Genomic DNA, 24,128 nt, shown 5'->3' on the forward strand with positions numbered 1-24,128 from the left:
CATGTGTCGACCTTTATAAAATTAGGGTTCTTGGTTTATTTATATCCAGGTCGCAAGGCTCTCTTCTCTCAATAATCTTTCATTCATATTCTATCTGATTTGTCCTGATGATGGACCCCCTTTGGGGTTTGAAACGTTGGTAGAATGAACTAGAAACTGTGGATAATCCGGATCATGACACTACAAAACTATGTTGTATGATCAGGATTTACCAAAATTTTTATGGGCAGAAGCTTGCAACACGACGGTGTATATCCAAAATGGAACTCCTCATAGAGCATTGGGGAAGAAAACGCACGAAGGAGTCTTCACAGGGAAGAAGCCGGAAGTTAGTCATCTCAAGATATTTGGAAGGGTGGCATATTGTCACATTCTAGACGAAATGTGCAGTAAACTGGATCATACTGCAGAAAAGGGGTATCTCGTAGGATATAGCGAGACCTCAAAGGCATACATAATCTACATTCCTAGTAGCAGGAAGATTGTAGTCAGACGGGATGCAAAGTTCATGGAGGATAGAGCTTTCAGGAAATCTCGAGAGATGCCAACAGAAGGTCAGTCAGTAGATGTTGCATTAGTCCAGGAGCAACAAGGAGGATAGGCAGGAGGACAAACACCTGGATCGAGTACAGTGACCAGTACCAGTATTTCCTTAGAAGAAGGAAATCCAGATAGTTCTTAGCAGATGGAATGACGGGATCAAGAGGAGGAGTTGATTGAGCCTCCCAGCACCAGTGGTAGAACTAGCAGAGAAGTACGGTAGACATTGAGGGATGCAGAGGAGTTTGTTGGAGCTCCTAGAACTGAGAAAACGCAGCGTAGACAACCTGACATATACCAGGAATTGGTAGCTCAGGTTGAAGAACCCTCTAGCTTTCAGGAAGCCGTTCAACATCAAGTTTGGGTGGATGCCATGGTGGAAGAGTACAACTCTATCATGATGAACGATGTCTGGGAAGTAGTACCTAGACTAGAGGATAAATCAATTGTAGGATCAAGATGGATCTACAAGATCAAGTATGTTGCAAATGGCAGTATAGAGAAGTACAAGGCTAGGTTCGTGGCAAAGGGGTACGCACAGATGAGATCCGTTATATCCCTAGCAGCTCAAATGGGATGGGAGATTCACTAGATGGATGTCAAGACAACATTCTTGAAAGTGGTGATAGAAGAGGAGGTGTATATAGTACAACCCGAAGGCTTCGAAACTCATGAGAAGAGAACTCATGTATGTAGATTAAAGAAAGCTCGTTATGGGATCAAGTAGACACCCAGAGCATGGTATGGTCGAATTGATAGTTACTTACAACAGTTGGGATTTGTCAAATGTGATGCTAATCCCAATCTCTACTATTTGATGGTAGAAAATGAGCCCCTTATTATAGTATTATATGTGGATGACTTGTTTTTAACAGGTCATCCAGGCTCATACAGGATTGCAAAAAGAATCTTGAAGCTGAATTTGACATGAAGGATATGGGGTTGATGCATTATTTTCTAGGGTTGGAAGTTTGGTAGAAGAATGGGGAGATCTTCCTTGGGCAAGGAGGATATGCTACAAAGATTATGAAGAGATTCATAATGCAGGATTGTCGACCCATGGCTACTCCCATGATCACCAACTGGAAGAAAATAGATGCATCAAGAGATAAGGAAGTGGACCCCACTTTGAACGGACAACTCTTTGGGTTGCTCATGTATTTGGTCAACACTGGGCCAGACATTTGCATTGGTGTCAACACTCTTAGTCAGTTCATGGTGGAACCAAAAAGGGTGCATTGGGTGGTAGCTAGACACATTCTTAGGTATGTGCGTGGAACAGTTGGATATGGGTTGAAATACTCCCGAGGGGAGGACATCAGATTGAATGGGTTCACGGATGTAGATTGGGTAGGTAGTTCAGTAGACCGAAAAAGTACCTCTGGGTATTGCTTCCGTGTTGGATCAGGGATGATATCTTGGTGCAACAGGAAGCAGAAGTCGGTAGCTCTGAGGTCAGCAGGAGCAGAATGTATGGCAACCAACACAGCTGCGTGCGCAGCTATATTACTTAGAAAACTGCTTGTAAGTTTGTTCAGAAAAAGGATGGAAGCGACTAGGGTTTACTGTGATAATCAGAGTTGTATCAAATTCTCTGAGAATCTAGTATTTCATGATCAGTCGAAACACGTTAATATCAGATGTCACTTTATCAGAGACTGTGTTCAGCGTGGGGCAGTATAGCTATAGTATGTCCCCACAGGAGATCAGGTCGCAGATATACTCACAAAGGCTCTAGGAAGAGCTAAGTTCATTCAATTTAGAGAGCAAATGGGTATGGTAGAGAATCCGTTTCAGTAGCAAAAACAAGTGATTTCTCAGTTACAGTGGTAGAGGGAGTTGCAGTATGGATGTAGTGTTGACAAGTGGCAGGGTCAACAGTAGTACAAATGCAACATTTGCGCAACAGTTGGTGGGCAGGATGCTAGACGTCAGCAAGCGCAGAGGGAGATGTTACAGAACAAAGTGATGCTTCAGCAGGTTGCATTACTAGAGCACATTCCTCGCTAAGAGGGAGTGTTTATTTTTGGTAGCATCGAATGTGCTCGAACGCTCAAATTTCATAGGGAGGCTTGGACACATCATTCTCCAATACCTAGAAATCGTTTTAGGAAATTCCACTCGGAGACAGTTTTATTAAAATAATTAATTATTTTTAATAGGACCCTAAGTCTAAACTTAGGAAATTAAAATAGTTAATGGGTATTAATCTAAACTGTGAGTGACACTTTTAGAAGAAGGCGGAGATCAAGTCAATATGATCCTAGCCATTGATTAGGATCTAATCTAGGCCGTTGATTGATCAACGAGAGGATTATAAGAGGAGGCTTGATGGGCACTTGGAGAACACACTAGGGGAAGATACTTATTTACTCAAGTAAGATGGATTTTCTCACTGGTTGAAGTTCGGCAAGAGAAAATCGAATCAGAGGGAGAGTTGCAGGTGGAAAAGAGAGTGAGGGTAATCAGCATCAGTCAGGAGTGCAAGGGAAGAAGACGCAGAGTAGAGGGAGGACAACGCAAAAGCTATGATGCAGGGAGAGACAACACATGGGCAGTTTGACGCTGGGACTGCATGGGGCAGTTTGACGCTGGGACAACGTGGGAAGGTTGACGTTGGGACGCAGTGAGACGCAAAGGGAAGAGAAGCACTTCTCCTGGATCAGAAACTTGTCAGGAAGCGTCTGTAAATTTTCTCACAGAGAATCCTCTTCTATTCTGCTGGTTGTAACTTGTACATGATATTTTTGTTGAAGAATAATAAAGAAACCCTCATTTGTTGCACCGATTTTCCCACATTGGGTTTTTCCGGGGACGATTGTCCAAAAATAACTGTGTCATCGTGGTTGTATTTGTGCCAGTATTTTTCTTTGCATTTACTTTCCGCAGTATTTTAATTGTGAAGGCTGCAGTAGAATTTATTTCGATATTTGCCATAAGAACACTGTGAATAACTTATTTTTGAGTTAATGTGACCAAAATTATCAAACATGTGTCATTCTTCGTGGGGCTTAGGGTATTTGTGCCAGTGATTCTCTTCTTTGCATTTACTTTCCGCAGTAGTTTAATTGTGAAGGCTGCAGTAGAATTTATTTCGATATTTGCCATAAGAACACTGTGAATAACTTATTTTTGAGTTAATAAGTAGAAAAAATAGTATTAATCACTGCAGTTGGATTTCTATTTAGAAATTTTCACAGTTGATTCAATATTTGAAAATTCACATCCATTAGGGAGGTCAACATGAAGAAGCCAACATGACTTTGGAGGGAATTCTTAAATTAAAATTATCAATTCACATGTGCCTTAATAACACCAATCAATACTATTTTCCTTCATTTCAATCAAATTCTTCTTTGGGGATTTTGATGGGGTATATGGGATTCTATTGGGGCTTAGGGTTTCCCTTTGGGCAAATTTGTCCTGAAGCTGCCCCAAATTTCAATAGTGATAGATCTCTCACAAGAGTCTAAGCAAATAAGAACTCGATTATCCTTCAATCACTTTGCTCTCCTTCTGAAGCAGCCCACAAGCCCTTCTCGAGTTAACACAACAATGCAAAGTTTTCATCCTAAAGCTCCTTGGTCAGAATCAGATGAATAGTATAGAGTAGTTGGGACTAATCCAACACAGTCGAAAATTGGAAATAGGTTCGAGCTCCCTGGAGTTAACGCTGCAGTCCTGGCCTGAATTCTGAAGGAGTATTGAAGTAAATAATGATTTGATCATCAAACAATCATTTGCTGTCTTCTTGAAGTAGTGCGGATTGCATTTTGGCCTATTTAGACTCTCAGACAACCTTGTAATAAAGTAAGGCTCAAATTTGTAGGGATTCTAGCTTAAACTGAATAAGATAAGATATATTTGAATTATGAAATAAGTTGGTTGAAATCAATTTGGACAAATTGCTATTGTGTTGGAGTGTTAAGTTGTTTGAAGGTTGAATTGGTTAAAATTATAGTTCGTACTAAATATTGGGTAGCACTATCTATTGGAAATTTTATCTGCATTAGTCTACAATATTACGGAGAATGATTGAAATCCTAGAAAATTTCCCTAGTCTATTACAATGTATCACATGCAATCACAAATTTCCCCATTCACACTACACAAGTCTTCATAAACTCAACCACTACATTCCTGCTATCATATTAGAAACATAAATATGTGCTTTTCTATGCAAACTATTTGGTGGAATTCTTCAACTAGAGATAGAATTATGAAAGCACGTGAACAACCCAAACCAGCACCATATTTTCAAATGCAAGCTTTTGATAGCTTCTTGAAAGATCATAGGGAAATTTTTTATTCCTTACATTGCCATAGCTTTGATACCATGAGAGAATTATATGGTATTGGACTAGTTCAACATAAAGCATAACTTCACCATTAACATAGCTATAAACCGAGGACCAATGACCTAACAAAGAGAAGTAAATAACCCAATCCATCACAAGGACAAATATTATAGTGGAAAACCCTAATGGGAAAACCACTCTCCAATAAGATGCTTTTATATTTAAAGCTTTCATGTATGTACAAATGAGGCTAAGGCCTTGAATATAGATAGGCTTAGGGTGTTGGGTTAGTTATGAATAAACCTTTAATTGTGGGGTTGCTGTCCCATCCAATTAAACACCAATGTGGTTGAAAAGCTTGAGAAACCAGGTTTACATACTCCAACATCACCCCTTAAACACAACATTGAGGGACCAAGTAAAAGTCACATCTCAAGAGTTTTATGTAGGTCACACTTTGTAAATTTTAATTTCTGAACCCAACGCCTGGCAATTAATTCCAAGAAGATTTTATGTCTATTGAATAAAAGCACAATTGAATTCTTAACATAAAAAATTATTCAACGAAAGCGAAACAATCAATCTCAATCACACACAAGTGCACACAAATTTTTGCCCAATCAAATCAGTTCTTCATTAATAAGAATCATAACCTACTTGGGTTCCTGTCCTAGGATAATGACCCTCTAAGGAAAATACATACAACAAATCTAGATTTGATCTAGATGATCAATGCTTAGCCTTTGCTGTTCTTAATCTCCTCGTTGCACCCTTGCACTTTCCTCTGACTTGGCACACTTGAATGGAAGTCCTTCTCCACTTAATCATGAAGATCTCCTCTCAAGTATTTCGCTCACTACTCGCTGTGTGGTGTGTCCTTCCCCTCTCAGCCTTGCTTTTATAACTTCTCATTGAGCTAAATCCTTAACCCTAGTGTTCAAAGTGTTCGATTGCTGAGATTAGATCTTACCTCACTTGAGATCAACAATTGAGATTAAAACATAGTTAATTAAGTAAATACTTTCAGTTTTCCTTATTTTCTTTAGCTCGATAGCCAACCTAATTAAATATGTGCTTTTCCTAAGTTAGATTTAGGCTAAATTACAAAAGCAACATACTCAATACTTGAGCAAGTATCCTAAAGAGACTTTGGGTGACGACTTGCACACCTAGAAACTTAAGCATGTATAGAAGTATTTGCCCAAGCTACAATAATGAACACTCCCTCTTAGTGAGGGAGGCACTTCTACCTCCTGAAACTGGTTGTGATATTAAAAATACGTCCGCTACTAGGGCTTCTCCCTTGGAAGCCTTCCTTACCACCTAGTATGGAATCATCCTCGAAGACTTGCTCCCTTTGAACTTGTTCCTGGAAGCCTCCTACTCTTGAACATCCTGTAAAGTAATCTCATACCGTGAGATCATCTTTACAGATTTGGAAGGATTTGTTGATTGGTCCTTTCCACCTGAACCTAAAGGCTAACTCCCTCTAGTTTTCTCAACCGTCAGAGCTTCCCACTCCTTGTTCTCTATCACTGTTAAGTTGCTACCAATTACTCGAATAGGCTGGACCTTTAGCCTATACAAGTTTCCCTCTCTAACTCCAATGCCATGGCTATCGTTAGCGCTAGATCCCATGGGTCTGATTAGTGCTTGTGCAACTTGGAATGCTACAACAAACCCCTTATTCTCTATCATAGAGACTGAGAGCAAACTTCTCATAAATTTTGAGTCCTAACACCCATAACACATCCTTCACTTACAACACACCTCCTAACTGAAGTTGGAATAACATTGCCCTAACTCCCTTCACTGCATGTTTGATGTAATAACCCTCCTACAATTACAAATTTGCATGCATACGAGGCATGCATATGATAGCTACATAGGCATACATCGCTTGCACTGCACTATTATACGTGTTAACTAATTAGGAAAAGTCTAATGACTAAATTATTGAGATACTGAGTAAACACCAAAACTCGATAGAATATAATGTATATGTTAAGATCGGCTACTTATTATGTAAACCACCATTAGCATATTATCCTGAATAAAAGTAAATACAAAGTGTTATACAAAATAAAAGGTAACTATAACATTATATATTAACTAAATAAGAACTATAGCATATTATTATTAATTAAGTATAATAATGAAATTATACATTTTGCATTAAATATAATATAAAGGAATTTAAGGAAATATAACTATGTGAACAAAAGGAACCAAATAAATATAATTAAAAGGACATGTATAATATAACATAGGTATATGGAAACATACCATATATATTATAAAAGGGAATTAAATAAATATATTAAATTCAAAAGAAATTATAACATAATAATTAAAGATAATGAAAAAAAACAAACAAATTAAAATAACCCATTAAAGACATTCGTGAAGTTTCGTTGTCAAAAGGAAAGGTGACTGTACATAATGAACTCGCCGTGTCAAGCAAAGAGGGTGACTGCCTTTGCAAATCTATAAAGATACCTAATTGAAGGCGACGGAGAAAGAGGGCGGTGATGAACCTCAGAGATTTAAGGAGGATTTTAGTCGGGGTAAAGGGGGAGGAAAGTTTTCTTTGGAGAAGGGGGAATTTGAATAAGAATTGGAGATTTGAATCATAACTGGAGGTTTGAGTAATTGCTCTTGAAGCTTTTGGGCATGGGGGCCAGAGTGCTTCAATTGTGAAGTATTTTGGGGTTGGGTACCAAAGTTGTGCCCAGTTTGGCAGGGAGGATTTGGTCATTTGGCAACGAGAGAAAATTGGGGCTACAACAACGCGAGATCGACTTCAAACTCGGAAGCCAGGTATGTATATGTGTATCTAATTGGTAAATTGTGTTTTAAAATATCACTATCTGAATAATTAGCTTTGATTTGTCAAATTTGTAAATTTTATGAAAACAATGCTCTACATTTGGCATCAACACCAAAATTTGCATGCATCTCTGGGTCCCACTCTGTCAAGCTATCAAACAACTCTTGTGCTCCTGTCATATGACGCGTGGCTCCACTATCCAATAGACGCACACCAATTGGTATGGTGCTAGAGGAAAGGTAGAAAATAAGTGTGAATTCCATTTCAAATTTCTTGGCAAACTCTTCCACTTGAGCTTCTGTTGAAGTCACTACAACTAACTGTGTACCTTTTCCACCCTTCTTCCTCTCTGGACACTGTGAAGCATAATGTCCTGTCCTATGACATGCAAAGCACTTGACCTTAGTCAAGTCCTCTTTCGATTGTGAGGCTGACTCCTCACTCTTGCTTGAACCTTTTCCTTTGATCTTCATTGTCTTACCAAGAAGAGCCGGGTCTTCATCACCTTCTTGCTTGTTGGCCTTGGCCTTTGATTGCTCCCTCATCTCCTCCTAGATACAATCGTCCCATAGCTTATCAAATGTGGGCTAGTTCTCTTGAGCACAAATCCCTTTAACAAAGGTATCCCACATCTCTAGGTAGTTGTTCAATGCTGTGTTCACTAACTTTGTGTCATCCACTTTTTCCCCCATTGATGCAAGTTGATGAAAAACCTGAGTTATCTTCATTAGGTAGCTCGTTTGAGTTAGATCTAGTCAACTCCATAGGCAAGAGCTTGCTCCTCAACACCATTTTCTAGTTAATGGCCTTGCTCTCGTATAGATCTACAAAAGCATTGAACATCTCCTTGGCTGACTTCTTGGACAAGTGAGGGATCAAATGGTCCTTCACCGCATTCAAGAGTACCCTTTGTGCTTTTATCTCCCTCTTTGTAGAGTGGGCTTCTCCTTGGCATTTGTCGATTGCAAGATACCTTCTCAACATTCTTCTAGAGATCATTTTCCTTGAGAATCAAGGTGACCTTAGCTTTCCAAGGTAGGAAATTTGAGGCTTCATCTAGCCTGTCTTCAAACCGAAGACCCATTGTAGTCATCTCATTAGATCTTGTTGAAGATATGTGCCAAGTTCCATCAAGCACACTTAGTTGAAGAAAAAAATATGCCTGATCCTTTAGGCACCCAACTGGGGTTATCCCAACTGGGCTTAATTTGATAAGCCCAGTATAACCCCAGTTGTATGCTTAGTCATTCAAGCACCCATGAAATTTACCAGCCAGATCTCAAATCTGATAGTTTTCGTACGAATTGTCTGGGCATCCAAGCGTTGTCTCGACCTAGTGGTTGGTGGTTGACTGCTCGACCAATGACTTTGTCGACCACTTCCTGTTGTCGAATCACGTCCATGTTGCCACTCTGGTTCATTTCTTATGTGTTGACAGTGACTCGTGCAACCATCTCCCTAGTGGTTGTCACCTTGGCACTCTGCTCTTAGCTCATTTGGCTGTTGGCGGATTTGCCCACAACACTCAATTGGTGGCTATCTCGGCTGCAAACTCTGACCCCTTACATAACTTGTGGCAGTTGTTGTGCTTTAACGTACTTTTCAGCTTCTATGACCGCTGTCTTCGAACTTGCTTACCTTAGTGCTGACCAACTCAACTTGTGGCTTGAATGTTTGCAGCGAGTCGCGACTTGGCTCTGTCCGCCAGATGCCTCCGCCGCCCCTATCTCCTTTGCGTTCTCCCCATGCATTGGCCATTCTTTGCTCGTTGCGGCTTGTCGGTCCCACTTCTATTGCATATGGTTGCTTCGTGTAGTTGGCTAGATAAAATCTTCTCAATAGCTGCCAAACATAGTTGTCGACCACTCTACCTTGTTCCCTGTTGTAGCTCGGTTCCCTGCAAGCAGCCCCCTACTACCGACCTGTCGACTAGCCAAGTCCCCCACGCTTTGTTCATTGTTACTCACTGTCACACGGAAACACTCTGACTCACCCTGCGATCGTTGTAGCTTGACCAGTTGTTGTGCTGTTAGACTAGCCACCACCACTTGATGGAATCTGATAGCCTATGTACCCCATTTTTTATATTTTTTTTAAATAAAAATTTTCACTCGACCGTCGTTTTCTCAGTTGATGCCCTCAGCTGGCCTATACGATGCGTGACCTGTGATCACAACCCTTGCATTGCAATAAAATAAATTGTTTCTGCTTTGTATGATCACTGGCCGAACTTGGTCCTTGAGATTCCTATACAATCCTGGCTTTTGTGATTTGGAGATCGGCTTTCTCAGAGTTTCACTTTGATACCATGTTAATTTCAGAACCTAACACCAGGCAATTAATTCCTGGCAGATTTTATTTCTACTGAATAAAAGCACAGTTGAGTTCTTAACATAAAAAAATTATTCAGCGGAAGCACAACAACCAATCTCAATCACACAGGTACACACAAATTTCTACCCAACCAAATCATTTTTCATTAATAATAATCAGAACTTACTTGGGCTCCTGTCTTGGGACAATTGCCCAGTGAGGAAAGTACATACAACAAACCTGGATCTGATCCAGCTGATCAAGTCCTAGCCTTGGCTGATCTGGATCTCCTTGCTGCACCTTTGTACCTTTCTCGGACCTAGCACACTTGAATGGATGTCCTTCTCTCAATCACTGGGATCTCCTCTAAAGTCTCCTGTTCTCTGTGTGGTGTGTCTTTCTCCTCTCCTTAGTCTTGCTTTTGTAACTTCTTATTGAGCTAAATCCTTAGCCCCAAACTCCAAAGTGATTGATGGCTGATATTAGATGTCGCCTCACTTGAGATCAATGGCTGAGATTAAAACATAATCACTAAAATAAATATTTTTACTTTTCCTTGGTTTCTTTAGTTCAATAGCCAACATAATAAATTATGCGCTTTTCCTACTCTAGATTTAAGGTAAATTACAAAAGCAACATAATACTTGAGCAAGTATCCTAAAGAGACTTTGGGCGACTTCTTGGATGCCCAGACACTTAGGCCTGTGCAGAAGTACCTTGCCTGAACTACAATCGTCAATAGTAAATCCTCCGAATATCCTCTATAAATGAAGTTGCTACAGCCACAAAGGGGTTCCTCTCAACAACCCACTTTTTGTCAAATTTTCTCATTAATAGCTTTATTCCAGTGCCACAAATGGAGTGTGCAAAATGTTTTTGCTCAATACTTATAAATACATAACAATAATGACATAAGGAGAGAATGAGAGTGTATATACATTCTCTAACTTTAGAGACCTATGCTGAGGTGCCACCAAAATCTTTACCACTTCCTATATATGGGACCCTGCTGACATAGCCCTGCAGCAGCTGTGAAGCCTGGCTGATCCTGTCTTGTCTAAAATAGATGACCATTCTTACCTTTGATGAAATTCCTTTTTGTTGATGATAACCTGGGATCTAAGGAACACATTGTGTTCATTATTGACTTCCATAAAGTTTAATTTTGATGAACTGTAATGTGGGGATGTATTGAAGCTGTCTAGTAGGTATCACTACTCATGAGGCAGATTGTTCTATTGGTTTGTGCACTTTTTCCTGTGTACTGGTAACTTGTTCAATTTCTGTCTGGTTTTGTCAGTTTCCAACAACTTATGTCCGCAAGAACTTGGAATGTTATGATTATTGGTTCAATGGGCCATTTTTTCTTCCTTCTGGGTCTGTAGATTTGGTTGATCAAAATGTCTAATCAAGGCTGGAGTTTGCGCTATCAATTATTTTGCAGTAATTTTGGGATAATGTGAGCCACTTCCAACGTTTTGTTGCCTGGTGCAATCTCTTGTTGGTGGTGCTTATAACACTCATTTCAGTTGAATTTAATTTACATTTTGGAATTCCATTGTTTTTTTACCCATCATGTATCATGTTTTGGCTTCCATGAATTTTCATATGTCGAACATTTTTATGTTATTGGCATCACAGGGTTTGTGGGGGATTCCTTGAATCGAAACATGTTTGTTTCATTGGTATGTACTCTCAGACAAGCATCAGATAATTTGAAGAAGTGGCGTCCTGCACGGGCTGATCGAGGCTTCACTTTTCTTCAGTACAATGTGACCCTGGCATACCATCGTACAAATCTCTTGGCACGCTATGGAAGGTAAATGACAAGGCCTGTTTGTCGACATGTATACAGTAGTTGATGTTTATTTGGTTAGCATTTCAAACCTTATGCCTCTCTGCATTTACTCTCAAACTTTTGTCTTTGTGATAGTGTGATTATGGTTCCTGGTGATAAACTGACAAGATGTTGCTCCAGATTACTTCTCTTTGTTCCTTATTATGGTTTTAATTCACTCTGGAAAGTTGTTAACATTGTTATAACTCTACATGTATAATTGGCTGTTTTCCATCATCTATGTTTGTATAATTCATACATTTTCCTAGTTTCACATTGTTTGGAAAATTCATGATTCTTTGAGCTCAAAATATCCAAGACAAGATGCACGTCCACAATATCTACAATAGATCCAAATTTTTAGGAAATTAGTATATATTATTATAAATTTCTGATATATTTCAAAGAAATATTTCTGATTGCACATTTCCCTGTAAAATTAAGTGCTATATAATATTTTCACTTGTTTTTTCTTCTTCTTTATGATGGGTAATGGTAAATAAAAGACTTTTCATTAGTAAACAGGAGACATTACTCCTGATTCAGACTAATATGCATGGTGGATTTTTAAACTTGTTGGAGGATCCCATTCAAACTGGATGTACGGAACCTGGCTGTTTGAAGTTTTCATCAATACACAGGTTCAAACATGGACTCATATTTTTAAACATTTCAGATTTTCCTCTGTGATGCATCTCTAGCATGGATTTTCCAATTGAAACTACCATGTTCATCACCAGAATGAGGACTGTATGAAAAAGACAAAATTGACACCTGCAAGCTATATTTTAGAGTTTAGATTGCAGTACCCCGCTATACAATGCATGTTAGTTGTTCCTCCAGGCAGATAAAGCTAATTCAAAAAATATGTGTTCCTTAATGGATCAGATTTTCTAGTTCACAGCTGGTGGTTCTTGGAGTTGATTCATAGATTCAGCAGGAGGGATGGCACACATTCCATCTGCCATAAGCCTGATGATGCCCACTTTGGCATGTATGTATTTCGTCATAACATGGCGGTTTGCAAAGATTGGCTCAAAAGGACTACAGAGTTGGAAGAATCGCTGTTTTCCTTTCCCTGAGAGCTTTCACCAGTTTGCGGAATCGATGCATGACCTTACTGCATGAAGTTTTTAATGCTAGGTATCATCTCTGGGACCATTCCCTTTTTCTGGCCTTCCAAGTTGCTTTTTTATTGGAGGGCATGAACCAAGTTTGATATTTTCTCTCTAGTCTCTTTTGTGGTCTCCATGTTCTCCTTTATCATGCCTGCAATCAGATCCCTGACAGCGCATTGGATGTTTACTGCTGCCTTAGAAGCTGATCACCCAGCACTTGTATTCTGTGGATCTGTAGATGAAGAGACAGAAGGGCACAGATTGCTGTACGTCCATGGACCGCCCTGGCCAGAGCCTTTCAGAAGGATTTCCTCTTTCCTCCCTGTTGTCCTGTCTGCTTGGGTCAGCAAGCAACAGGTAGAGGTTTGGGTCTCTTTGGATATCAGATCAGTGAGACTTTGAATTTCCTAGTAACTGCCCACCTTGACTGTTTGATCAACTTCCACAAAAACTCTGAGCAGCTGTCGTTTCAGACCCCAGGATATAAACCACTGGACTGATATACAGATCATCAGCTCTAGGAAGGCCCAAAGCCAGACTCCCTCCATGCACAGTACTATGCTGTAGGGTCTATCAAGTAGAGAGTCCTCCATTCAGATGTTCTTTTCCCTAACGTTGATTGTTAGGAATAATGGAGATCTAGAGCACCCCCCAGGATTTCACAATCAGCCCCCCTCAGCTCTGGGTACTTTCTAGTGTTTAAATTCTTCAGCACATTGAAACAGTCCCAGTCTGATTTCTAACCTACCTCTTAGGAAAACAGAAAACTGAAATCTCTATCAAAACTGCAATGTGATTTTTACTTGAAGCAAAGCACATCAAACTAAAGAAAGTGGCAGCAAGTACAAAGATTTGAAACTCAAATCACATCTCTGTTTATTAATTTTGAAAGCAGGAAACACATGGAAAGCTTCAAACTCTACCCTTCATCCACTTCTTCCTACCCTGAAAACCTGAATTGAATAAACCTATACCTCTGCCTTCTCCTTTATAGACTAGGAGGTATAATGAATCTGGACACATGTGCCTGACCTGAAACAAACCTAAACCCTATATATATTCGTGGCCCTGGGATTAGTGCCCTCAACTGCATGAAAGAGCTATTCCTAAGAAGTTGTGCCCACTAGAGGAGTGCAAGTATGCATGCATCTCTCTCTTCTAGGGATTTGTGCCCCATATATTCTTGGAGATTTGCCATGTGAAAAGTGCCCTAACCAATTGTGCATGTAACTTCTAACTGAAGCAATTTCAGAAATTGAACCAAACTGTTAACTATAAAAGGTACCTAAACTGGAACTGAACTAAGGATGGCACATGCATGCACCCTCTATCTATCTCTCCTCCATAAATGCCCCTAGGTTTCATTACTGCTGTACACAACAGCTGAGGAGGGTGTACAGCTACTGTTGTCATTGAGGCTCCTGTGCAGACCATTGTATGGAAACTCTGCTGGAGTACCTGCCACTGTACCTTCACTGCTATCTACTGCCATTAATGGCGCTCTGGTGGACACATTTTGAGGTAGTAAGAAGGCAGCACTCCCTATTACAGCGTAAAGTGTTCTGTGACAAACATAAGATTAAAGATACTCTGTATCTGGAATCTTGCCTTTTTAGGGGCTTGGTCAAACAATTGACCATCAATGAACCTGAAGAAACATGAATTTAGATCATTACATTTTTCTGTACTTGAGTCTTGAGCTCTCTTCAAAATCTTCATGGTGAAAACCTTCTGTACAAGGAACACTGCCTCAACAACTTGCCAACCTCCTTTGTTCTTTATACAATCTTCATTGGTCAAAATCTTCTCACATCACATCATGAACTGTTTGAGGCTTCTTGCAATAATGCACTCATTTGTATACAGGGCCAAGATGAGTGTGTTAGATCTATCAAATAACGAATTGAAGTCTATGCTGAACTAAAAACAATACAGCATGAGTACAATCTCGTTGATACTAAAAACCAAAGTGGTGGTGCATGCGTGAGCCCATCCAATGCAACTCCTCCCTCTTGGGAAAATTCTTCGACATCTGGAATAACTTATCAAGGTCAACTACCTCTTGCTGAGAGAATCCTTCTGTAACAACCTTATCTTGGTACTGTGCACATGTGAGGACAATCATGGCCATGCAAGGAAGGGTCATGGACCTAGATATTTCAAGGAGTATGGTATCTTCGAAGATCCAAGTCTTCTAGAAGGACGTGGTTGTAGATCAAATCTGGTAGTGGTGGAAATACCTTCCTCACTAAGAGGGAGTGTTGAAATTTGGGTAGATTTGTGGAGAAAACGCACAAAAATGGAGCTTGTGGGCAAGATACCCAAAGTTTGGGGTTTTGACCCAAAGGAGTGGGTGAGCTCAGAACCCAACAAAATGAATTTAATTTGATTATGAGTCATGTAAGCTCAGGTCGGCCAGCAAGGCCAAGGGACGCGGCCCTTGGGGTTTCACACCCCTTGGACAACTATAAATAGGCCAAAGGAAAGGCTAGAAGAGATGTGGAAGGACACACACTTGTGGGAAAAGCAAGCAAAGGAGCCACAAATTTAAGGATAAGGAGGTCAATTCTATGGCTGGAAGATGGATCTGTTCTGTGTTTATTCTACTAGTCGCAGGTTGGAGACCTAGCTGTAGGTGGTAACCGCAAGCAGGTTGTAGAGGGATGCAAGTAGGCCACAAAGGGTCGCAGGCCTAGGAAGGACTCGCTGATCTGTTCAAGGATTTGTCCAAGTGTGTTGAGGGTCTGTCTTAGTAAGGCCGCATCTGTTTGAGTGAAAGAGGCCAGGATAAGGCATTGTTTGAGGCCTGTTCTGTGTGTTGGAGACAGGTCGTAACGTGTTTAGGGTTGGCCACAACCTAACAAGGAGAGGCATTACTTGATTAGGGGATGTTGTAACTTCTCGGTGGTATCAAACAATGAGGCCGCAATCTATGTCACATGGTCCGGGTTCGAATTCGAGTTCGGAAACAATTAAGTTCGATTCGAATTCGAATTTTTCAATGAGGTTCGACATTAAGTTCGACTATATATATATATGACATAAAATAACACAAAATCAAAATCAATCAATACAACTATATGAGTAGCAGTGAGCACCCACGAGCCACAAATCGCGACCACTATTAACTTCAAGCTCCAGGCGGTGGGGACAAGCAGCATCTAGAAATTGAATTCAAGAAATTGCAGATAAAGCAACACGCAGCTGCATAACTAAGCACAATAGAGAAACACCCAGACTGAAGTTGGATTGTGAAAATCTATCGACAACCATGGTAAATAAAGCCAAACCAGTGTCCACCGCGGTAAACTAATTGCTGGGAAGCGAAATAAGAGAAAACCATGTGTTGCCGATGGTTTTTTTCATAAACCTTAAAACAACTCACAAAAACCGCTCGAAATCTAACCTCGAACCCCAAAAAAAATTAAAAATTTATAAAATTGGGCTTCAGGTTCGTCTTTATGTTCGCCTTTAGGTTCGAATTTGTTGAGGTTCGACTATCAGGTTTGAATTCATTGAGGTTCGAATTTGAGGTTTGACTATCAGGTTCACCGAACTTGAACGAATCTGAATTTTTTTTTTGGGTTCGCCGAATTTCGAATCTCAAGGTTCAAATTCGGTGAATCCTGTGACATAGGCCGCAATTAGGACAAAGATTGCTGAAGCAAGTCGAGTCCAAGTGGAGGCTGGTTAAGGTTTTTGTAGCAGCTTGAAGTTCTGGTTAGGGTAGGCTAAGGCCTACAACAATGGTCAACAAGAAGTCTGTGAGCTAAGGGAGCTAGCCAAGGCTTAAGTAGCTTATTGTGAAGCTGAACAAGGGTGCCAAAGGACTGGCAGAAAGCTAAGAAGGCAACCACAGGCCTAAAGGAGCTGGCCAAGGCTACAGGGAAGCTGAACAAGGTCTAAAGGAGCAGATCTTGTGGATAAAAGAAGTCTGTAGCAGTAGAAGGAAGTGGGCTATAGCAAGGTACAAAGCTTATATGAGGACTATGGGCTAAAGTAACAAGCATAGGTAAGTCAAGTTCTTGTTTGTTGTATTTTGTAATTGGGAAGATGAGGACCTAAAGGTGTTGGCCTTAGCCCTATTATATTGATCAGAGGATTGACTGTGTATATTAGCATTGTACTGGGTTTGTAAAGGGCCATGATCCCTAGTACATGAGCCCCATGATTTTCTTATTGATGGACTAATTAGGAACGTGTTTTGGGCCATAAATACTATATATTGTTATTGATCTATTTGTTGTTATATTCCGTTGTGCAAAGTTGTTTTTGGTTCGGCATATCTAGTGTGTTTGTGTTCCTAGCTAGGGCATAGAACAAACCTAGGGTGTGTGGAAATTCCAACATGTGACGTTGCCTGGACATGCCACCCACTGAACCCTTCTAACAACTCTCTTTCCTTCAAGGCTGATCTCTCTATTACCCTTCATACTGTATGAGAGGTAACCACATGATTGTTATCATGTGCTACAAATTTTAGCACAAGCAACACTCTCCTAGAGGCATGATATTCTAGTTCATACTTGGTTGTGAGTAGTTCATATTGGTTTTTCAAAACCTATCAGAGATATTGTTGCATGATGGTCTTTCTTGCATAGTGCATATGTCCACCTTTGATGATTTCATGATGATGCTAGCATGATTTTGTTGATTTGGCCTAGGTATGATTTTGTACACATGATGAGTGCCTCAGTGCTCTATTGATGATTATGATGACGAGGCTTGATTTATTGGATACTATTGTATCTTTCATTTTTGCTCATGTATGGTGAGATTGTCTCATATATCTATCATGACCATTGTGAACATTGGTGAAATCTAATAATGGATCTTAACACTTTAAATTGATATTATTTGCCTTGTTGTACCATGGCGGACCATACTTTTGCTTACGTGTTGTCACTCTTGGGTTGAGTTGTACTACTAGAGAACTAGGTAGGTGTAGTGTGTCCATACCCCCAAAAAAGTATTGAACACTTTATCTTTCCTATCATGTCCATGCACATTTATCATATTCCCACTCATGGTTGACTTATCAGGTGTCATAACAAGGTCTATACTTAATAGTCCCATGCATGAAAGCCCTCATCTCAAGGGCTATAAGCTTGAGGTTAATGTAGCCAAAGGAGAATGCCAATAATAAAGCTCGAGGCATGCCACCTTACAAGAAAGCCCAATGCCTCAAGTCCCATGCTTAACAATGAAGTTCTAAAGAAAGGACCAATCACATTAAAAAGTGGGCAAGAAAGGGGTAGTAAGAAAAATGGGCTAAGGAATTGTAAGTCAATGCTAAGTGCTCCTTCTCTTTAAATCCACTAATGTGGATGAACATATTGAAAAGATCTTATGTGGCTATGAGAGTCAACTTATGAAGTTACCCTCCCTTGTCACCATCATATCACATATTCCTAACTTAGTGTCCTAGAAAATGCTTCTTGCCTTAGGAGTTGTCACATGTAATAGAAATTGGTGTAGTCCCCACCATGGTTAAACTTGGCAAATTGTATAAATTTAATAAATTATATAAAAGTTAGAGGATGATACTTGATCTTTCTCCATCTGTTATGTAAAAAATTATTTAGTATTTAATTTTAGGTTTATTATTTAATTTTAGGTTAATTAGACGAAAGGGCACGATCATAAGATCATGCCCTTCCCCCAAAGGGTGCCCATGGCGGTATATAAGCCAGGAACCCCCATTGTAAACAATCATCATCTATCAATTAATTATTAATAAATATTTATTTATATATATATTTCTCTGGGCATCTAGAAGTTTTCACATCACCATCTAATGACACTTATATTAAGGCTTGATTCATCATTATGTTACATTAGGATTTGTGTATTTGACTCGAGTTTTCTGTACCTACATTGGGACCTGTGTGCTTGCGTCTAGATTTGTGACTACATTCGGTGTTGTGAGCATTGTGAGACTTGCATTGGGCATTGTGATGGGACACATTTTCTTGAGAGTCACACATGCCACATTATCACTTATTTGAGGGGTCAACTTGCTCCTTTTTGACCATTTGATTGAGGTTGTTATAGTTTGGTAGCCACACACGTGGATGGAGTTGGTTATTTTGCATATATTTTTGACGGTGGCCTAGCTTTATGAGTAGTTATCATTTGACAGAGTGCCCATAATTCTGCCAAATCAACACCATTAGATGCATATTGGATGTGGGATTTCCTAAATGTGTTAATAATAGAAATTTGGGCAAAAATTGACATAGTTTTGGTGCTTTTAAAATATGCTACCGGAGAGTTTTTGCCGCATTTTGGCCACTTGTTTGAAGATGTTCCACTCTTTTGAAACTTGGTTCACATGTGGAACATATTTCTAGGAGAGTGTCCACTTTGTAGAGGCATATATTGTTTTGTATTGTACATGTGGCATTAGTGCACCAAATTTTTTTGTGCTTGATTAGATCCTCTTTAGTTTGTTAGAGAATATTCATTTTTTGAGCATAGATCTAGGGTTGTTAGAGATGTAATGCTATTTTATTGCAGAGGTTGTTGAGTTCTTCAACTACAAATAAGAGATTTATCCTCGTTGTAATGTTGTTGTGAGTCATTGCAAAAGAAAACTTATTTGTTTGTCTTTTGTCTAAAGCTTTGTGGTGATGGAGAATTTGGGCACCGTAGAGGAGTGGTATCATTATGTTTGAGAGGTGTTAGCAGTTAGCACTATTTTCTACACCACTTGTGAACAAGTCTATAAGATGATCATTGAAGATCAGTAATAGAAATCAGCAAACAAATAGGAAAGCTTTCCCTAAGCATCACTAGCAAATCTCCCTCTCTGTTTGGGCTGGTGCTTGCCAACATCAGGGGGGTGTCCCTAGTCTTAGTGCTTGCTGTTCTAATCTGTAAATCTGTGATATAACATAGAAAAAGCAGCAAAGCAATAGCTGTTTGGCTAGCCTGTTAGTGACCAAACTAGATTGCAAAGTTCTTAAAGTTTAATATGTGGAATAATCTTCAGCACATCAGCCTTTTGCATGGAAAAATAGAATGAATAGAAAATGTACTTGAATGGTAAATTATCAAAATAAATAGCTGAAATAACTCTTGCTAAGTTGGCCTAAAATATCAATGAAAGATTAAACAAACCTAGAGAGATTTATTGGATCAAAATTGAGCTTTATTCCATAAGAGCCAAAAGGCTGGCTGCACCAAGGTGACTATTGTAGAATTGAAGACAATGATATCCAGACACATGGTAGCAAAAGCTAGGAGAGAGAGGAAAGAATAATGATGGAAACAAGAGAGTAAGGCTGCTTGTTTGCTCTAGGCAATTCAAATTTGATGCTTGCCTTCTTCTGTATTTATTATGTTTCTTCCCCTTCCAATTCCCAATTTGTACTAGTGAGAAGATAAGATAAAGATAAATATAAATGTATTCATGTCCAATTAATGACCACAAAAGTAGGTCAGTGGGACTGTGATAGGTAATATGATGTTGGTACAAAGTGGGAGCGCTATAGTGGCTCCTCTATAAGACAAAGAAATCAGGTAGTAAAAGAGCATACTAATCTAAAACCCTAGACAACCAACTCCAAAGAATGAAGAAAAAGTCCAGGAGAAGGATGTACAAGATGAGTGGTTTATTGACCCATAGAGCTGATCCTAGATCATTAGAGCTCTCTCTCCTAGCCATTGTTTTAAAAATGGGAACCAGGTTTTGAACCCCTATCTAATCGGGGTTTGAACCAGAACCAGATTCAATGAATTGGATTTGGAAGAAATACAAAAATAATTGATTTTTAACGAAAAAAACATTTTTAAGATTTTAAACCATGATTCCAAACATTAGAAACAAAATATGCAAAGTTTTCTCATTTATATACCATGTAAGGGTGAATATATGGCACATAGTGCAATATATATCAACAACAAAATACATAATCAATGAGGCTCAATTCGCCTCTAGAGTCCAAAAACAATGCTAAAAGTTGTTGGGCCACTGACCTACTACAAATCATTGATCAACATGACCACTCGTTAAACTCATCACTGATTCACCACTACTGGAAATGGGATCATCAACAAGAGCTATGTAAACCTCATCTAGCTCAAAGTCTTCAAACTTGGATTCCTCAACCTTATAATATGGTAGAAATTGGAAAAGCTTAACATGCCTAACCAATGATTTTGGTTTCAGTAAAGGGTTCATCTCCTCGATGGTCAACCTTATAATATGGTAGAAAAAGCTTAGCATGCCTAACCATTTATTTTGCTTTGAGGGAAGGGTACATTTTTGTTAAGATCATGGCAGTGGAGTTCAACAATTAATAGCACCAACATCAAAGAAGTTCAAAAATCAATACTACCAACATCAAGGTACATAAAGGGCTTTATGCACTTGATTAAATGCCAATCCCATACTCATACATGGCAGAATCAAATGGAAACATTGCAATCCCCCAAATCCTGAAATCTTGAAAATTGATAAGTCTGTTGGATTTTGAGTGGGATTTAAAATTCTACTTTCTCCATATGAAATCCATTGAGAGTGGAACCACTCTCAAACATCTTGAAACAATGAATGGTAATGTTAAAAAGTTAAGTAAAAGGAACTTTTACTTTTAAGAATTTAACATTACCATTAATGCCAACATTGCTAGGGTTGAGTTAGGCCTTTTGTTTAGCTTTAGGGTTTAGGAGGGGAAGGGTTGGTTTTATAGTCAAGGGGGGCTATTTTCGGAGGAAAACAACCCCTGGTTTCCTCCAAAACCACCTCAAAAACCACCGCTGGGGTCCTGGACTCCCTCCACACATGTGACATCTGATTGGTCTTGTTAGGGTTGGGACTAGCCGATTAGGGGTGGTTTGTAGTATGTACTTCTTACCCCTCCAATCAGATTTTTATATTTTTTCATTACCTGGCCCTATCTGACCAGCTGATTTTTAAACTATGCTCCTAACATGCGAGGCCAAATGGAGGAAACTCAACATAAATGTCTGCCTTGAAGAATGGTGGGGCAGGGGGCTTGAGCAAATATTGTCTGGCCGTTTTCAAGGATGGGCCTGTCGCCAAGGTCTAGAAGTTCTCAATGTGCAACTAAACTGACTACTAGAATGAGGCTTGGTTTGGGGGCACCTCTCCCATCTCTCTAAAATAGGAATGGAGTCTTGTGTCCTGATCATTTGTCTCCGTTAATTGCTTGGTGCCCTCAATTGAGAGCTCCATAAATAAGGAGGTAATCTATCGAGTAGAAGTTGATCTTTGAGGTGGATGTAGCTGAAGCATGGAAGCGCGGAAACAAAGAGCGTCTTGCATATATAAGGCTAAGCATATCTCTATTCGAGGTAACTAAAGCATTGACCAAGTGTTTGTATCTCGCAGAAAAAATTAATGGAGTTGCCCTTGGATCTCATAATAATTGGGCAACGGAAGATGAAGTGCTCCTTAGTCTCTACCTTCTAGAGATGGCACGATTGGCATCTTGTGTCTACATGACTATTTGGTGGTCACTCTCAATTTGTATTCTATGAGACCCAACTCTAAACTGGCCCAGGGATATCTGAAGAGCATGCATCTAGTGGTGAGATGTATAAGGAGGTTGAATAATAAGTCCATCTCTCATAACCAGGAAGTGTTCAACGTAGAAGACCATCTTTGGGCATAACCCACTCTACCCTGGTCCCTCACAAATTGCCTGTAGATGTCCTCTTTGATGATCATGTTCAACTCTTGTCATGTAGGTAGAAGGTGACTAGGTGTGTATAGGGAGTATTTAAAAGGGGGGAGGTTATCAATCATAATGCCAACAAATGTTAGAAGATATGAGACACTAGTGAACCAACATTGAGAATGAGCTATAGAATTGATTGATGTAATGAACTTCGATGAGCAGTAAGTCAAGTATGGGTACCAACCTTGCCCCTTTGCAGTATCAGCTAAGCTCCGAATGTAGTGCAAGAGAGAGAAGAGGCCAAACATTGTCTCAAGCCAAGAGGGATGAGCTTCAAACTTTGCAAGAGTGATGGGCTGGGGGATTGACTACTTGAAACTGATGATGCAGTGAAGAAGAGTGATCTATATTGTCTTTGTTGAAGACCAATCTTGTTGATTTTCTAGGCCACTTTTGCTAGAATACATTTTTCTTCAACAAATAACTACTTCCAATGATCAATTAGCATTAATTTCATATTGCATTCAATTAAGATCATTAAGCAATTATACAAAAGAAAATATCAACCAATAAACCATGAAAGAGCAGTAGAAAATAACCATGAAACCATGAGACAAGAGACACAGAAATCAAGCCTTAGGCTAAGGCAAAACCCACAAGGGGAAGACCCTAAAATCTTTCCTTATGCGAGAGAGAGAGAGTTCAATTCATCATTACAATAGAAATCATATCAATATAATAGCCAAACTAGTAACCAAGACAAATGTCAAGTGCCAAGCCAAGAACCAATCCCTCCTTCAGTTTTTCGGCCTTCTCTTTCTACTCTCAACTTCGTTGTATCAGAGATAGACAAGAAAAATATGATTTGTCAAATGATGGAGGAAACCTCTCCTTTATATAGACTTCCAAAGGGGTCGAATGGGTGCCTTCTTGGGGCCCAACCGACTTGAAATAACATGAGGCCGACTTGTAGAATTTGGAGGCAAAAATAAAATCCAAATTTCCAGTTTGCTTCATGATGAAAATACCGACCATGGCTACCATACTTTCCAACACTCCCTCTTAGTCAGGGAGGCATTTTTCATTCTCTTTCGAGATCAATCTTCTCGACCTGTCATAGGTCTCACATCCCACAACCTAAGGAAGAGATCACAAATACAAGTCTCTCTTTCTATCAAGATCAATCTCCCCAACCAATCCATAGGTCTCACAGCCACAACCTAAGGGAGAGATCGCAAGTCTCATCACAAGGAAAGATAATATCAAATATGTCCCATCAATCAATATTGTTCATGAGGCCATACCCATATGCACATGGTCCATCTCGCTGACCAATCCATAGGTATTACAAACACAACCTTAAGGAGGAATTCTTTCTTAATCCCCGACTATATAGTCTCATAGTCCACAACCTAAGGGAGAGAACTCATCTTTCCCGACCAAAGCATAGGTCTCATAGCCACAGCCTAAGGAAGGGAACTCAAAATCAATCTCGCTGACCAACCATAGGTCTCACAACACACAACTTAAGGGAGAGAACATCAT

The 24,128-nt window shown here is 39.6% G+C and overlaps 1 protein-coding gene across 2 annotated transcripts in view; it reads left to right on the forward strand.

Annotated features, from left to right (window-relative positions):
* Positions 1–24,128, forward strand: part of TBL13 (TRICHOME BIREFRINGENCE-LIKE 13) — a 260,977-nt gene that overhangs the window by 82,404 nt on the left and 154,445 nt on the right. For both annotated transcript variants that reach the window (XM_089385832.1, XM_089385831.1), the window contains exon 2: positions 11,623–11,800. In XM_089385832.1, the coding sequence (XP_089241958.1) occupies positions 11,623–11,800 (178 nt within the window). The remainder of the gene's footprint in view (positions 1–11,622; positions 11,801–24,128) is intronic.

The sequence above is a fragment of the Pinus tabuliformis genome, chromosome Q (genome assembly GCF_031772625.1).
Source record: "Pinus tabuliformis cultivar Carrire ecotype Pingquan chromosome Q, CPIR1, whole genome shotgun sequence".
Lineage (NCBI taxonomy): Eukaryota > Viridiplantae > Streptophyta > Pinopsida > Pinales > Pinaceae > Pinus > Pinus tabuliformis.